Genomic DNA, 18,650 nt, shown 5'->3' with positions numbered 1-18,650 from the left:
CATAACCAGTTATGTTCATATTTGAGGCAACCAGACAAATAGTTCACTTGGTTGTGTAGACAAATTGACTCTATAAATTTTTCCACTTCTTTCACATGTAATAATTGTTAGTCCATATAGATATTTAACTTTATAGGTATGTTTTTGAAATTCCACCTGATAATCATAGTCACATAATTTAATTATGCTAATTAAATTATATTTTAAATTCTATACTAGCATAACATCTTTAATAACAATGTTACCATGGATATGATTACCCTTACCCATAGTCATACCCTTCGAATTGTCTCCAATTGTGATTTTTGGTCCTGAACCTTGTGAAAATTCATGTAGCAGCTTAATTTTTTAGTCACGTTTTTGGAACAACCACTCTCCATTATCTGAGATTTCTGAATCATCTCCTGCCATCAAGCATTTGACAACTTAATAATCACTTTAACTTGAAGAAGTTTCTGAGTAGGATGACTCTATATCAGACTCATCCCACTTGTTATTGTTTACTTTTACCATCAGCGCTTTTTGTTCTTTCTTTCTTTAGAAGTTCATTCTTCTCTGGAGATCTTCTTGCGAGATGTCTTCCTTTCATCCTTCTTTGGTTTTGTGCATTCAGCTATGAAGTGTGCTTTGTTTCCATAGTTATAGCAAGCTTGATCATCATTGGTTGGCTTTTTTTGTCTAAAGTTGGATTTGTTTGTGCTCTGGAAATTCTTGTGATTATTTCTCATGAAATTGCCAAATTTCTTTACGAAGAGTGACATTGCATCACAACTGATTTGGTCTGCTGTCTTGAGAGTAGATGTTTCTTCTACTGTTGTCAAAGATTTAGTGAATTGAGGAGTGGATGGTTCTTCTTCAATTATATCTCCCAGCTCGAACTCATAAGCTTTTAGATCTGCGAACAGATCATGTAGTTTGATCTTATTGAGGTCCTTAGATTCTCTCATTGCAATTGTATTAACATCCCATTCTCGAGTCAAGGCTCTCATAACTTTCAAAGCCACTTATCGGTTGCTGTAGCTTTTGCCCAAAGCATTCATCTCAGTGATTATGCTGCTAAATCTTTCATCGAACTCATTCATTGTCTCTCCAAGCTTCAATTTGATACTCTCAAACTTTTGAATTGCCAACGTGAGTTTGTTTTCTTTTGTTAGATCATTTTCCTCACACATTTGCATGAGTTTCTCCCATATCTCCTTGGCAGTAGTGCATGTTTTTATCTTGCTAAACATATTCTTATCCAAAGTTTTGTATATTATGTCTCTTGCCACATTGTCCAAATTTGCCTTATTTTTTTCCTCATTTGTCCACTCTGATATGGGTTTTTCAATCATCTACGGTGCACCTTCGGTGACAGCAACTGCAGTATTGGCTTCATGATATTCATTGGTCCATCCATGATTATATACCACATATCGTCCTCTTGAGTAGATATATGTTCCTGCATACGAATTTTCCAATCATCATAACCTTCCTTTGATAACATAGGAATCTTGTTAAATGATGTCATAGCTTAACAAGAGCAGTTCAAGTTTAAGCAAATAAAATCTCTTGGATATCACTTGTTAGGATCGTGAGCGTGTGTGGGGGGGGTGTGAATATACACTCAAAATAATTGTGAAAACTTAAGCTTATTTATAAACTCGAATAATAAATATTTTTGGTAAAACAAATTTTGCTTAAAAGAACTGATCTAATTAGGCGGAAGACTTCTTTCTTACAAAATTGAACTTTATAACTTAGGCAGATCAAATAACTAAAAATAGTAAGGAAAAAGAGATTTTTTTTATGGAAGTTCAAAGATAAAACTTCTACGTTTTCCCTTCTTCTGTTTCCAGAAGGATTCACTAGAAGAATTTGACTTACACAAGAAATTGTACAAATCCGATCCGATCAACCCTTGAAAGGAACTCCTAGTAACAAGTTCTCATTTCAGATCACTATCTGACAGAGTTACAACTTAAAATAGGTGTGGGATATTCTTCAAAAAGCAGATCTAAATATCATAAATTGATCGCGATCAATCGATCTGATAAATCAATAATCTTGTAATCTTTTTTTGATCTTTGATCTACTTCTTGTCTGTCTATTTCATCTCAAAATTTGCTATATCTTGATGATCTTAATTTTAGAGTTACAAGAGAAATAGGTGTTGAATCTCTGAATGTCATCAAGTATTTATAGGTGATCTTCTTCAACGTTCAAAAAAGTAGCCGGTATAATATTTGTTTCTGATATGTCCGACATTCAATCAGAAAATGCCATGTGTCCTCGTACCTTTTCCAAATACTGTGGAACAATTTGAACATTGTTGAGTACGAAAGAGAACGTCTATATCACCAACAACTTCTCTGTCTTTTAGTCTAACAACTTGGATTGAGATAAAGTTGCGTAGATTGATCTGGTCTGATTTTGATCTAATCTAATCTTAAATGGTATGATTAACGAGTTTTTGTGAAGAGAGATTATTTAACATTTTCATACATCCAGATCGATATATCAGACCAAATTGAGCTTATGTTCTTTGTTCTTGGTTTTGTTTTATCTTATCCAAATGATCTGTTATCATCACCCAAAGTAAGAAGTATTCTTCATCAATGATTTTTTTACACAGTACACTAAATTGATCTTAATATGAAGTGTTACAACTCGATACACATAACACAATGTGATCCTAAAACGGTCAAACAAAACTTGAAGCGTGTTCTTGTGTTCTAAAGCTCAAATATTATCTTCAAAATAAATTTGGAACTCTTCGAAAATGTCTTTCAGTTTACTTCAAAGATAGTAGAAAAGTTCTATAGAGACAGCCGCTTTCTCAACTGATCTTGATCTCTATTTATAGATGAGATTTCAACGGTATAATGATAAGAAACTCTCCATAAAAAACAAGTTTTTGCCTTGTCTTTTCTCAACGTTAACAATTATTGACATCCATACTAAAGGTCCGCGTCTACACATTCTGATTTGCTAATGTGTATGGGAAAGCATATCCAAAGGTTATTGACTTCAACTGAATGTCCTTCTTGACTGATATTTCAAAGATTTCCTTGAAATCTTCAGATGAATAAACTGATCAATTTTGTTCAACTGATCTAGTTTTGCTTAGTTTATTTTAGTTGAATTTTACGTCCAGTTGAGCTAATATTCAGTTAAGCTCTCTATTAATTCTACTCTTGACTAGTTGACTTCAGTTGAGATTAAATGGTTCTTTTATATCCAGTTAGGTCCATCCAGTTGTTCTACTTAACAGGCTCAGTTTATCTTCTTCCAGTTGTGAGAGTTCAGTCGAGTAACTTGTCCATTTGAGAAATCATCCAGTTCAGTTGCTTATATTAGTTGAGTAATTTGGTTCAGTATGGTTTTTTCCGTAAATTATTTTGTTTAAAACCAAAGCTAAATAATTAATTTCCCAACAATTTTCCCCTTTTGATGTTTGACAAAACTAAGCTTTAAATCAATTTAGGAAAAAACATTTCTTGTTAGGAACTGATTTACTTATTTATTCTTCATAGATCAGTTTCCTAATTTTTGAAAAACACATCAGTCATGATAAAATCATAGTAAGTAAATCCAGTTGTTTGAAAACTCAGAGTAGTAAATTGGAAACTGAGTTGATAAGTGTAGATAAAATACAAGAGATAAAATTAGACAAAAATTATCCAAACTACTTCAGTCTTTGTTTTCTTCTCCCTGATCAGTTACTTGTCCCTTTTTTGGCTGCACTTCCTTCTTTTCTGTAGTGCTAGGGGTAACAATATGTTTCAATAATATTCATCATTTTTTACATTTTAGCCGAGAGGGACTCATGAATTAATTCAATCTTTACATCAACTGAGCGGATACTTAAGCTCATATGTTCATGAGATTGAGCTAACTTAAATTGGGAGGTTGTACGAGACCTATCTTCAACTAGAATATGGATATCATTGAATTTCTTGGCGAATTTATAGAGTATTTTTTCATTGAATATCTCCAAGAAAAATTGAGTTGATTCAAAATTTTCTTAAAAGGCGGAAATTGTTTCAGCCAATTCGGCTATGTTGTCAGATAGAACATCTAGATATAAGGAATCAAAATCGGTCTGAGAAGGAGACTCCTTGGGTGTTGAATGTTGCTTCCGTGGCTTGTATATCACTAAGGCACTTGATGGATCAAAATTTTGAAGTTTAGTTGTTTTGCTTGATTGATGATTAGGTGGAACTGAGCTAGTTGGAGTGGACACTGCCTTGGTTTGTTCATCGAGTTCAAAAATTGATTTTGATAAAGTATTAACTTGCGCTAACTGAGCCGTAACAAATTGATTTCCTATAACTGCTTCTGAACCAGCTTAATTAAACACTGCTTGATCTGGTGGAGTTGTTTCAGTTGAGGATTGAGTCTTTTTAACTAAGGCCTCGGGGTTTCCCAACTCAAATTCTTCCAAATTTTCAGATGGAGTTTCAAGATATGAAAATGTAGGGTTATGTTCTGACTGTTCTTCAAGAATATCCATTTTATCAGTATGTAGTTCATTTAGGTCCTCGATATCAACCTGATTTTCTAACTCTGTCTCAATCTCCTTTGTAATTGATTTCAGAACTTCATCAATATTTGAAAAAGATCCCTGGTATTGTCTCAAGGCCCCTTTGTAGTTCGGGCCTTAGACTAGAAGGATATTCACATGAGTTAGATTGGAAGGATTCTCGACTGAATTCTCAACTGTAGCAGTTAACATTTGTTCAAATGTTTTAGTTTGTGCTTCCAAGACTGGATCGGTTTCGGGATCATTCAACTTCTCAATTGTTTGATTTGGATCTTCTTCAACCGATATTTCCCTAGGCTCAGATATGGGAATTTGAAATTCATTGTCATTTTCAAAATCTCTAATTCACATTCCCGAGGTTACAATATCCATCTCCAGTTGGCTATTGACACACGTCATTGTGAGTAGTTGGATATCCTAGGTCATATTTTTCCCTTAGTTCTACGCATAATTCCTTCAGTTTCTGGATCCTTAACCTAATTCATCAAATACTCACGTGTTTTGAGGGCTTATTTGATGTGAATAGTTTTTAATTGTTCAAGAACCTCTATTTCCAATTGAATAAACCTATACAAAACTTCTCATTTCTTGAACTCCTCTGCTAGTGTATCAGTTACGAACTTCATCCATTCATTGTAGAACTCAACCTTTTCATCAGCAAATTCATTTACTTCGTCCATGATCAGATCAATTTGAAGTTGAACTGGAGAAACATCTTCCTTTTATCTTCGATATGTAACTTTTCCTTCTTTTGTGGCTGTGGAGTAAGTAGAGTCTAATCTGGATCTGACTGATCCAGTTACCTCTATTATTACCATGCCTTTTAATAGTCTTGGAGGTGGAAGAGCAGTTGGAACCTGAATGTGTATCTTAGGAGCAACAACGGCCTTCAGTTTCTCCTTTGTTCTTTTTTTAGTTGCCTGAGTTCTAGTTTCCTTGACATCAGATGATTATTTGAGATCAGCATTGATGGGGATAGTGTTAGGATCGGTGATTGCATGTAGAGGGTGGGAAGGGGGTAAATACACGAATTGCAATTTTCTTCGATTTAATGACTTGGTTCAGTCATGATCACAACTGAACAAATTGATTTAATGACTTTGTTCAGTTGTGATCACAATTGAACAAATTGAATTCTTCCTTGACTATCAATAGCAGACCAACAAAGGTTTTTGCGAAAAATATCAACAGACAAATCGAACACCCAATGAGAGATCGACTGAAAATAAAAACATAATAGTTATTTATGGATGTTCAGAGATGAAAATTCCTACATCACCCCTTCTTCATCTTGTAAGGTTTCACTAAAAGATTTGAGCAATACAAATAAATGTAGTAACCCGAATCCCATTTTACGAGCTTAAATGATTAAAATTTAAACATGATTTAGGGATTTTAATACAATTAATATTACCAAAAAATCTACTCCAGGTTGTCAAAAAATGGTCCAAGAGTAAAAAATGACTCGGTTAGTTTGGAAGGTCCGAACATGTACCAATGTGAGTTCGGAAGGTCCAAATAGTTCGAACCAAATGGTGCAGTTCGAAAGCTAAAGGTGAGATCGGAAACATCGAACGAGAGATCTGAACTTTCGAAGAGTTAGGTCATGCGCACTAGTGATGTGTCGCCAGCGTTTTGACACGCAATTGCATGCATGATATCGGAACATCCGAAGGGTGGGATCGGAGCTTCCGAATAGGTTTTCGAATAGAAAATTTTGGAACGTGGCAGACATGCAAGTTTAGAGCTTCCGAAACAGGGATCGGATCTTCCGAACCCTTGCCTATAAATAGGCGACAAGATTCTCACATTTGGTATGCTTTTGGAGGTGTTTCAATATATTTCAGTGTATATTCTTTGGGTTTTAGCATTATACTCGAGGGTCGAGCGATAGCGAGGTGCTACGGGGCTTCTAGCGGAGCAGTGCTTGGGTCAGAGCCTTCGACATCAATGAACATATGACAGACGCAGGTATAGTCCGAGATCCCTATTTATATTAGGGAATATCAATTAGCTTATTTAATTATTATAGACAAGTATTAGTGATATTGATAAGTGAATTTATTCAATTAATTTGCTTATGATTTGACTTGAATTTTGTGATGTATCGAGCGGATTTTATGCATATTTGTTGTTGTTTTTGTGAGACGCAATGATTGAAGGAAAAGTACGGAGAAGAGGCGGAAAAAAGAATTACGAAGCAGCAAAATTTCAAAACTTACTAGAGCTTCTTGAATCATCCAAATCTGATCTCACAGTTCAAATTAATTTTTAGGATGTTTTAAAGCTGCTGTCGAAATTTCAGCTCGATCCGACGGCTAAAACTCATGATATGATTTTTGCAAGAATGTTGCTTGCTAGAAACAAGCAGCAGCTCCCTAGCGCTTCAAAGATGGCACCCCAGCGCTTGAGCTGTGCGGGAAAAATATAATAATTCGAAGAAACAGTGCCCCCGCGCTGGTTTTCGAGTGCCCTGCGCTGCCGTGATAAGGAATTTCCGAATTTTAAAAGACAAAAACTTGTGTTCATTTTTGGGATTTCATTCATCGGGCTTCGAGCACATATAAAAGGGAGTTCAAGGACATAATAGAGGAGGGATCCGCACGCACATATTGGACAACACACATGCACAATCGAGAGAGAATTGAAGGAGAATTTGAAGGAAAAATCTGCACAAGAGCTGAAACATTGCAGCAACGAAGAAGAAGATCACGTCATCCGGAAACGACATCACATCTTCGGATTGGTTCTTCTATCTTTTATCTTTTTTAATTGTTGAATTGATGTATAGATTGAAAAACATGATTCTTTGATCATGAACTACAATTTTCTAGTCTAAAGGATGATGTAGATTGGTGTAGATGACTTCTAAAACTTTTTAATTTTATGTGATTGAATTTCCTAAATTTAATTGTGTTTTATAGAACGGATTTTATTTCAATTTACTGTTCATTAATTGAATTGTTATATTTATTTGAAATCATTGCTCGGGAGAGTGGATTTTGTATAATATCATTAGAAAATACACTGTTAATTATTATATAGCTCGAAAAAGTGTATAACTTTAATAGAGCTTTTGAAAGAACATAGTTTATCACATATTATTAAGCCTAGATTTTTAATAGGGATATCTGAATCAAATCTTAATTGATACATTTTATTTGTTGCTCGGGAGAGGAAAATAAAAACAATTAAGTGTTCTTGGCTATTAAATGAAAGGAATTCATGAGCATTAATTAATTAGAAGTAGTCGTTGTTGAAACCAAGTGAAATCAAATCCATTAGACATTTTTTCTCTCATTGATAATCCTCTAAATTGTGTGGTTGGCTTGCTTTCATTAATTATTTAAATTAGAAAATAAAAATTTACTATTTAATTTTTTAAATAAAGTTTAGCCTATTTTAATTACATGTACTTTATAATTTTCAATACATACTCCTCATGGGAACGATACTTTACTCATTGGCAAATCAACACGATGTCTCCATCAAAGTTGACTCGGGTAGTTCGAAAGGTCTGAACATGGACCAATGTGAGTTTTGAAGGTCTGAATTAATAGTTTGGACCAAACGGTGCAGTTCGAAAGCTAAAGGTGAGATCGGAACCACCGAACGAGAGATCAGAACTTCTGAAGAGTTAGGTCATGCGCACTAGTGATGTGTCGCCATCATTTTGACACGCAATTGCATGCATGATATCGGAACATCCGAAGGGTGGGATCGGAGCTTCCTAATAAAAAAGCTCGGCACCTCGCGGACTTCCGAAACATGGATCGTTATTTGGGTTTTAGCCTTATACTCGAGGGTCGAGCGATAGCGAGGTGCTACGGGGCTTGTAGCGGACCTGTGTTTGGGTCAGGGCATTCGACATCAATGGGTAGATGAAGGAAGCAGGTATTTGTTCGATATCCCTATTAGTATTAGGGATTATCAATTAGCTTAGTTAAGTCTTATAAACAAGTATTAGTGATATGGTATTATCATGATTTTTAGGCATGTACTGTAGATACTTTTACATCTAGGCCCGTGATTCAGGTACATAAGTACTGATTGAAATACGCAGCGAGTATGCATGATTATATGTTTCATATTATATGCCATAATATATGTTTTAATGTTTTGATATATTATGCTGCACATGCATATTAATTTTGAGCCAAGTCTTCGAGATAGCCTTTGTAGTAGGGTCGCTCAGTCTTGTATTCATTGTTATTGTCTGACACCTGAAGACATCGTGCTGATGGAGACTGATTCTAAGGTGGTTTGAACGAGTGTGTGGATGGTAACCCATTGGAGTTGACCCAAGATGGTACTACATACTCATTGGCTCCTACACTGTGTGGATATTGTAAACACCAGTACCCAGTCATTCGTATACATCATACAAGGTTTGTATACTCGTGCTTTACGTTCTGATCGTAGTCTCTCATGCTCATTTTGTTGTATTTTTTGGACACCCTATTCGATGGGGCATGTGTACAGGTGTACCAGGAGTGAGAGCAGTGGTTAATCGGTGATCAGGGCTTGGTAGCAGGGATTGCAAGTGGTTTCTAGATTAAGCTTCTAATTGGTACTTATTGCTATCACATTGGATTGTATTATTTTCTTTAGTAACTTTGATAAATTTTTCTGATTATTGTTATTGCATGCTTAAAACTCTAATTAGTAGGTGATACAGGTAGGGTCACTACATTTACGATATCAAAGCATGCATTAGTATCTTTGGGATATAGTAGAGATTGGTGAGATTTTTAGGATTAACAATTGTGGTTTCTTATAAATGACCAATTTAGGCGACGATAACAGTTGCGGCAAAAATGGGTGTTGGAATGAGAATACCTTGAGATATCCTCGTAGTCACTGTCATCATCACTAGGATGATCGATTGTCGGAGATTCGATATAGGTTCCGGAACTTTTGACCAAAGAGGATGATCGAGTATGAGGCTTCGGATGTGGCAGAGGACTGGGCGAATGTGTGGGACGCCGTTGTAAATCCTGCTTTGACCTGAAAATGCATCTTTGAAGATTCTTCACAAGCAGTTGAAGAGATTGTCATAAAGATTATGCCTCATCTACCAGATAATGGACCTCACAATATTGAAAAGATCTAGTAGATTGGTAAGGTCTTGTAGATCGTGAGAGGAATAGGTTCTTCCAGAAGTTGCATTGAAGCATAGTGGAGGCAGCCAGCAACCTCACATTCAAGATCAATTATTATCAGAATGATTACGATAGTTGAGTTGTATAGGGTATCATAGACAGAATTAATTACTTAAAACAGAAATCAGGTTATTAAAACTTTTTAGAACATTGTCCATAGTATATATTGATGTCGACTAGAAGAAATAAAATTAAGATATTGATGGCCTATATCTTTCCAAACTTTGTCTCGTCGACATCTTTATTACGTTGACCTTTCGGTTTATAAAAATGCAACGTATCCGTATTATGACATGCATTTTGTCTTTGGTGACGTAGAGCCAACTTTGCTTTGTTTAGCTTTTGGATGGAAGTGATTGTATTGTAGTGTAACAATGTTATTTTATTTCTTCATAAACTTCTACTAAAATTAATATACATTAAAAAATTTGTATTTTACAATGAGAACATATATCTATAATAATATTGAATTTTTAGATAATTATGTTTTCAATATGGTACCATACTCGGAAGGTCGGACCAATAATGTTGGAGTCGAGCTCTAATATATTTAATTTAGTATAGAGTTATCTTTATTGTTTACTATCCCTAATTTCATAAATATCTATTGTAAATAATCAAAAAAATCATATGATGTAAAATTAATAAAATTTTAGACAATGTGTTTTTTTTAAAAAAAAAAATCAGATATAAAAACATCATATTGGGGGAAAATTTGTTATTATTTTTTTTAGAATGACTTTGACTTATAAAATTTTTGAACTGTGGTCGAGTTCGACCCTAATTCAATAATTTTGAAAACTAATTACATATTTTTTTATCCAAAAATGATCAGTCTTTCCTCTTGTTTTGAAATCTCTTGTATTGCTTAAGTATATGTTTTTTTTATTCAATTTCAAATCCACTATTCAATATGATCTTTTGAAATCCTCTCAAAGATATAAATCATATTATCTGAACAAAAACATTAACTTCTCACAACCATTTCCAAATTAATCATTCAAAAGGGGTTAAGCAGAGCATATAAGCTTTTAAAAAAAAATTATAAGTTGTTTCAAAGCTTATAAGATTTTTAAAATTGTTTGGCAATTTTTTTTCAAAACAACTTATAAGTTGTCAAAATAAGTTGTTTGACAGCTTATAAGCTGATTTTAAAATAGTTGGGTCCCCCCTAATTTTTTAGAAAAAATATTATTTTAATATTTTACTTCTTCATATATGTTATCCTTATATATTTTATTAAATATCAATCATTCCCTCCGCCCATTTTTTTTACATAATTTATCATTTTTTAAAAATAAATATTAAAAAGTTTTATTTTTTAAAAATATGTTGAACATTTATGATAAAATTTCAAAGCTATTTTAATACCAAACACATCAACATCTTTAAGTTTTATTTTAAAAAAATAAGTTCATCCAAAAATTTTAACAGCATATTTTTCAAAATAAGGCCTGACAGCTCATGAGTTCCTAAAATAACTTATAAGCTCCTAGAGCTTATAATATATTTTTAATAAGTTTAGTCAAACACCATTTAAGTATCGTTTGGTACAATAGATGAAAAATGGATAAGCCACAATCCCCTGTTTGTCTCATTTTTTTGTTGATTTAATTTCATTCATGAACCATGATGTCATTGCATATGAGGTCGATATCATATCATTCCTAGCCGTGTGATAAGGACATGATCGAGATACCGTTTGGTGTATGGATCATGTGATTAATGAATGATCTTTACAAATGAGATAAAAATATGATAAGATATGGATGAGTAATATATAAAGATGAATAATATATTGTTTTGCATGTTTTTTATTTATTAGGTTCATTATGTTTATTATTATATAATGTCTTAAATGTCCTTAAATTGAAAACACTTATGGGAAAAATGAGATATAATCGTAAAATTCTACACATATCAAGTCAATGTTATCTTCATTACATGGGCTAGGAGTGATTCCTCATCAAACCAATATGTGATGACATCACGAACTATGAGATGAAATTAAGTTAACCAAAAAATGAGATAAACATGGGATGAGTACAACATTGTGGTTCATCTCATTTTCATTTATTGTAGCAAACGGTACCTATTTGATATAGGTGGAATTTACGAATAGTAATTTTTCTCACAATTATTTGTAATTAACAAAGAAATTTAAGATATTATATATTAATAAACATAATAGCACTAAAGAATAAAAAAAAACATAAAAAAACATATTATTAATATAATAGGTAACATTTGGTATACTAGATGAAAGTGGGATGAAGAACAATTTTTTCTCTCTCTCTCTTTTAAACCAATGTCATCTTATGGCCCATTATTATATAACATTTTATGCGGGTTAAATTAAATAAAAAATCCCTCCCAACCAATGTGATGAGTGGAAGATGAGCTTGATATCATTGTAATTTTACTACTATAACAAAAGATTTTATCATTCATAAAAAAATGACAATTTTTACGAGCTTGTAATTGTGTGCAATTGGCAAGAATACTCATCTTTTATTAATTAATCTCATCCATAATATCACATGGTATCTAATTAGTTAGTTAATAAAGCTCAATAATGTGATCCCTTGGCTGAGCTAAGAGATCTAGTCTGACTTGGCAAGAGCCTGCAAAAAATAGCAAGAGTGTTAAAAGGGGCCAGAAGGTGTTTTTAGTGTATCCCCTCTGACGCTCAAGTCAGATGTTAGGATAGCAGAATATAGTGAGTGATATATGTGCACTCGATGAATTTGGAATCCTTAATAATGAAATTGAACTTGATAATTATAGGAGAAGCCTTCGGATTTGGTGTCGTAATTCCTTAATTAGAATCCAGAAATATTGGGATTACAATAACGTGAACCTCGACTGAGGTGATCCGATATCGCTTGGCTGACCTGGTATCTTAGCCGAGCTTACACCATATCCAAACTGTCCAATATGCCGAGCTATTGACCTGCCACTTTACCGACCTGGTATGCATGTCAATGGAGCTCTGCCGAGCTACAACTCTGCCGACCTGATATGCGTAGAGAGGGAGCTTTGCCGACCTGCCACCTAAAATCTTAACCGACCTGCCATCTGGCCAACCTAGGAATAATGTCAATGGAGCTGTGCCGACCTGCCGACCTAACATCTTAACCGACCTTCCATCTGACCGACCTGAGAATAATGGCAAGGGAGTTGTACCAGCCTGCCTACCTGGACATTTGGATAAGGGTCATAGATGAGATGAGCTGATCTCCTCCGAGGGTATCACAAGTCCTCCCCCACCCCCTAGAAGTTGAACTGAAGTAAAAAACTAGAATTTCATGAAGTTTCTTGTTCGATATGACCCTAAATGTCTTCCGACCCGAGGTTCCTCTAGGATATTAGCCTTCATTCTAACAAGATGTACAATCACTAATTTTAACCGCCATTTTTTAATTTTCTTTGATTAATCTGGGCCGTCCATCGAGTTTTGATCAACAGTTGGATCTTCGAGGGCTCTACCTATAAATATCCCACCCTCAGTAAACATTTAATTACTTCCACTCTTGTATATTGTCTCAGTTTCTTCCTAGATTCTTCGACCTCTTACTTCACTTATATCAATAAGTAGATTCTTATTATGGAATCCATTTCCCAACCTCTCACAGAGAACTCAGACGAAGTATTTCATGAAGTGGATCAATATGATCCTCTCGTGATCACCTCGGAAGGTGAGCCTAAGGGCAAGGAACTTGTTCCTAAGGTAAATTTAGTTCAGGAAGGTGATACGGAAAATGATCCTTCCGCTATTCCAGGGGTAATGTGGTATGATACGTATACCTCTGAGCTAAACGAATCATGCGCCCTTTACAATTTAATAATTCCCGAGCTAGAGGACCGAGCTGATCCAGAGTATTATACCTTTTACCTGGACCAATTAGGGGGGGTCTTAGGTTTCCCCACCTGACCATCTTCCAACAGCTCAGTAGATATTACCAGCTTCACCTAAGACAATTCACCCCTAATTCCTTCCGAACACTTTGTAGCTTTGTTATTTTGTTTAGGACTCTAGGTTTCAAGGTCAAATTTTTTACCATTTGAAACTTCAAGATTCAAAAGAGAATTGAGAAGGGCCTTTTTTACTTCTCTTGTAGGCCAAATTGTAAATTTTTTAAGGGCTTTCCCAGCTCAAAATAATTTTGGAAAAATTCCTTCTTTTTTGTCTTTCCCTCCGACACTAGGGACATATTTTCCACTTGGAGGGCTACCCTCTCGACTTTACCAGCCCCTTCCCCTGGATTCTAAAAGGGGGAGCTATTCATGGGTTACCAGAGGGCTATATGGGGAAGGTGCTTCGATACTTCTATCCTGTTGGTAGAAGATCTGCTATTTTACCATGGTTGAGCTCGGCCGACATTTTAGTTTGGGGTAACATAGGTATGGCCCTTCCTCTGCTCTCACCACCTTGTTTTTCCTTCTTCTTTTGTCTTTAGTGACCTATTTTATATTTGTGCTGCGAGAAGAGTCATGTACACTGCTATTCATTGGGCTGTTGAAAGAAAGAGAGCAGCTGCCTAGCCAGGGAGGAAGCTCGAGGATAACTCGGCTAAAACAAATACTCCATCGCCCCGAGCTGAAGCAATGCTCGAGCCATCTGGATCTCAATCTCGGGCCTAGAAGAGGCGTGGTCAACTCAGCCCCCGCCCTTAGGTAGTGGAGTTGGTCTAGGGGAAATCCATTGCCTCTGAAGTAATGCTAATACTAAAGGTCAGGGCAAAGAGGCCTCAAACACCCGTGGGCTAGTTTAGGTCCAACTTCATGGATATGTATCGAGATGAGCTGCAGATTTTTGGGGTAGGACCCACCCCTCTAACTGGCTCGGTTCTCTGAGATATGCTCTCTCTACCTGATGCGGAATATGTGAAAAACATTGGATGGACCGAGCTCTTCCAACGTTCCAACACTGTTGCGGCCGATGTAAGTGATATGGTCAACTCATCCTGTACTTCTTTGTTATTCAATACTCATCCTATATTTGCTTTACTTTAGGTGGTCGTCCGGAATGCTGAGGTATCCAACCGAGCATTCATCACAAAGAAGCAATCCTTTCGGGATGCCAAAGTCTCCGAGGCCACTAACACCGATCTGTAAAAGAATCTAGAGGATTTGAAGCTTTCTTTAGAGAAGGAGAAGGCCAACTCCCGATCCCATAAGGAGGACATGTGGATGGGCTTCCAAGACAAGCTCTTGAAGGTGCAGAATGAGCTGCGGGTGCCCGAGCTGCATTTGGAGGCCTCATGAGAGGAGCTTAAAGTGGTGGAGGACCAATTTAGTGAGGCCAGCCAAGAGCTAGAGGGGGTCCGAGCCGAACTGGCCAAGGGAACAGAGGGCTTCAAGGAGGCTTTCCTGAAGTCGTAGGAGTTCATGGACATATTTGGCGACAAATCCTATGGTTATCTCGCCGTAGGATTTAAGGGCTGCACTGAGCAATTTCAATCAGCTGGATATCCTCCCGAATGGACCCCTCTAGATTTCATAGATGTAGATAAATACACCTTGTCTATATCTAAGGGTGCAGACAATTAATTTTCTTGTTCTGTGCTGATGTTGTATACGGAAAAGAGCAAGAATTTCTTCTGGACTGGAGCTGAGGGGGAAAAGGACCGACGATATCTATTTCCCACTAATCAAAGGGACATGCTGCAACTATTGCTTTCATTAATGTTGTCGGCTGGTGCTGAAGTCAGCTATGTCACTGGCAGCTGTCACATAAGGTAACCAATGCTAGGGCATATTTCTGAATAGTAGAACAAAAATATTCCGCCAAGATAACCTTGCGACCAAGAGGATATGACTCAAGGTGGTTCCCGCAACAACCCTCGTGTATCTCTCTAAGAACATAATCAGCTTTTTTGGGACTCAAGAACTTCAGCAAAGATCGGGAAAATGACCTCTTGTATAGAACTTCCTCAACCATCACAAAATGGAAACTGTGTTTTTAGTGACCCGCACCGTGATCACCTACTAATCAAAAACCTAAGCATGAAATTAAGCTTAAACATAAAAACCTAAATTTTAGAGTTACAGCAGAAACTTAAACAATTTAAAATCCGACGAAAAAAAACTTAAATTATTACAACCATATCAAATGAAAATAAATACCGAATAAAATCTTAATCTAAAGACCTCTGGTGACCCCTGCTACCAAACCCTGGTCAGTGACCAACCACTGATCTCACTCCTGGTCCACCTGCAAACCTGCCCCACCAAATGGGGTTTCATACATAAAAACAGGGACGTGAGCGCTAATGCACAGTACAAAAAATATCGAGTATACAAGTCTATATGACGCATGAAACATGAAATATGAATGTTTTGGTAAACTGAGATCAAATCTGAAATAACATGCTCAGAACATAGGAGCCTCCAGTATGTGAACATTGCTCCAAACATACAGTGGGTGCCACACATACTGAACCTGGTCTTGGACTATAATCGTCCTGGGTAAACTGCACACATTGTCCCGTCGGTCCAGTGGTTGTCACACGGTACCCGATTGTACAAGGAAAAACCATAGGACTTAGCGACCCTATAAACACTGGCTATCTCAAAAGGATAACATGCTCAAAATGGTATGCAAATGCCTCATACAAATCATGAACAATATATCATCATGCATCTCATGCCAGATAATAATGCAACACATAAACATGCATACTCAGCTAGCTATCTCATTCTATACTTACGTACCTCCGATACTAGTGTAGTTGACCAACTGTCTATAGTCCAATCCTATAAGCCAAGAAAATATCATATCATTATAACTTATCTAAAAGCCTTAACTAGACTACTAGATACTCTAAATATTTAATAAGAGTCTAGAATTTTACCCGCGTTCGACGTCAACCCGCTGATGTCGAAGGCCTTGACCCAAGCACAAATCTGCTACAAGCTCCGCAGCACTTTGCAAGTGCCCGAACCTCAAGAATATAACCCAACCACTCAAATATAGACTAATGGTTCGAAAATCATCTGAATTTGCACTTGAAAATGAGGTTTGAACGCCTATTTATAGGCCAAGGATCAAAAGTTTTGATATGGGTTCGGAAGCTCCGATATGCGCATGATTCCCATGTGTAGAGAGCATTTAGACACCTCAGGCTACCGGTGAGTTCGGAAGTTCCAAAATGATATCGAAATCTCCGAACTGCCACTTGTCCAATCCACCTTAACACTTAGTTCCTATTGAGTTCGGAAGATTCGAACGGGTTCGGAAGTTCCTAAATGCTCCGCTGCTTCCGAACTAGTTTGGCTGCTTCCGAACTGTCTGAGACCCCCGAGACCATCCCTACCATTTTCGAACGTTCTGAGCTGATTTTTCACTTATTTTCATCAAATAATGACTCTTTAATAATTTTTTGCCACTTTTAAAATTATATGTCATTTTCTAACATGAACAATGCAACTCGGGTCACTACAGCGCTGCTTCAACCAATAAGCCCTTTTTGGATCTCCGGGTAGCTCACCCTTCTTCATGTACTCCAACAGATCTGCTCGCTAATCGTTTTCCTCATGAACGGGGTCCAGGAGATTGGTAGCAAGAGTTATCTCTACCTAGACTACCACTTTTCGAGTTCTCCAAATTAGTAGTGAGCTAGCAATTTTAGCTAGTGAATCAGCCTTGTCATTCTTTTCTCGAGTAATTTTCTCAAACTAAACCTCCACGAAGATCTCCCGTTTCCTCTTCTATTTCTTTCATATATTCCTTCATATTTTCATTTATCACCTCATATGACCTATTTACTTGCTGAGCTACCAATTGGGAGTCTGAATAAATGTGCAGCCGAGCTGCCCCCACCTATCTGGCAGCTGGGAGTCCAACTAAGACAGCCTCATATGCCACCTCATTATTAGATGCCCTAAAGTCCAACCTTATTTCCATCCTGATCTAATCATCCCGAGGGGAAATTAAGAGAACTCCCACTCCACTGCCCTCACTGTTTGATGACCCATCCACATACACTTTCCATAAATCCTTCTCTACCACATGTATTGCCTCAACTAAAAAATCAGCCGAGTCTTGAGATTTAATGGGTGCTCTTAGTTCATATTGAAATTCACAATCACTAAGCTCGTTTTTCAACTTCACCAGCTAACCCGGGACATCAACGTGTGTTAAGATTCTCCCGAGAGGGCTATTTGTCAGCACAATAATGGAGTGTGGCAAAAAACAGGGTCTTAGCTTTCGAGCTGTCATGATCAAGGCGAGTTCTAATTTCTCAACTCCAGAGTACTTGAGATCAGCACCCTTGAGAGAATAGTAGAAAAATACACCAATTTTTGAGATGTCCCGTCTTGCCTGATGAGCACAGAACTATCTGATCCCTCCATAGCCGATAGGTAAATGTATAATGGTTCACCTGGAACAGCTTTGACCAGCACAGAGAGCTCGGCTAATTAACTCTTTAGGTCATGAAATGCTTTTCCACATTCATCATTCCACTCAAAATTATTTTCCTTTCTGAGGACCCTGAAGAAGGGCAAACTGCGATGGGTTGTGTAACGACCCAATCCGAATCACCTACATCTTATGAGTAATTAATCATGCAATTAATTTAAATAAACAGTAATCAGAATTAAACAAGGAAAATCCAAAATCCAAAATACGCAATCGTAGGCAGAATACAACCGACACTAAAACCCAAAAGTAAAATATGTATAAATACAACCAAATCGAATCAGTGTATCAAATCCCTAACTACTAAGGGAAACTCCTGCAACCCTGACACCTGGTCTTAACCCTACCGCGGTCCTCCGGCATCGTCCAACCTGAGATTTGTTCCATCGAATAGGGTGTCCAGAAAACATAGAAATACTAGACGTAATCGACTACGCTGAATACAAAAGCATGGATATACAAATAAATATGATGCATGAAATGACTTTAAAACTCATCTGCTCAGGGGCGCCAATCGAATATGCAGTACCAGCTGGAG

The 18,650-nt window shown here is 36.6% G+C and overlaps 1 protein-coding gene across 1 annotated transcript; it reads right to left on the bottom strand.

The window, feature by feature from the left end:
- Positions 1 to 1,004: 1,004 nt before the first annotated feature.
- Positions 1,005 to 1,334, bottom strand: LOC140889083 (uncharacterized). Its single transcript, XM_073296788.1, has one exon. The coding sequence runs from the start codon at positions 1,332 to 1,334 to the stop codon at positions 1,005 to 1,007; it is 330 nt and encodes a 109-aa protein (XP_073152889.1).
- Positions 1,335 to 18,650: the final 17,316 nt, after the last annotated feature.

Source organism: Henckelia pumila, chromosome 3, assembly GCF_033568475.1.
Source record: "Henckelia pumila isolate YLH828 chromosome 3, ASM3356847v2, whole genome shotgun sequence".
Taxonomy (NCBI): Eukaryota; Viridiplantae; Streptophyta; class Magnoliopsida; order Lamiales; family Gesneriaceae; genus Henckelia; species Henckelia pumila.
The sequence above is the reverse complement of the archived record's forward strand: the minus strand, read 5'-3'. Positions and strand labels throughout refer to the sequence as shown.

Bases quoted from the DNA above. Each gene is read 5' to 3' on its own strand.
- LOC140889083 (XM_073296788.1), bottom strand. From the start codon at position 1,334: ATGATTGAAAAACCCATATCAGAGTGGACAAATGAGGAAAAAAATAAG.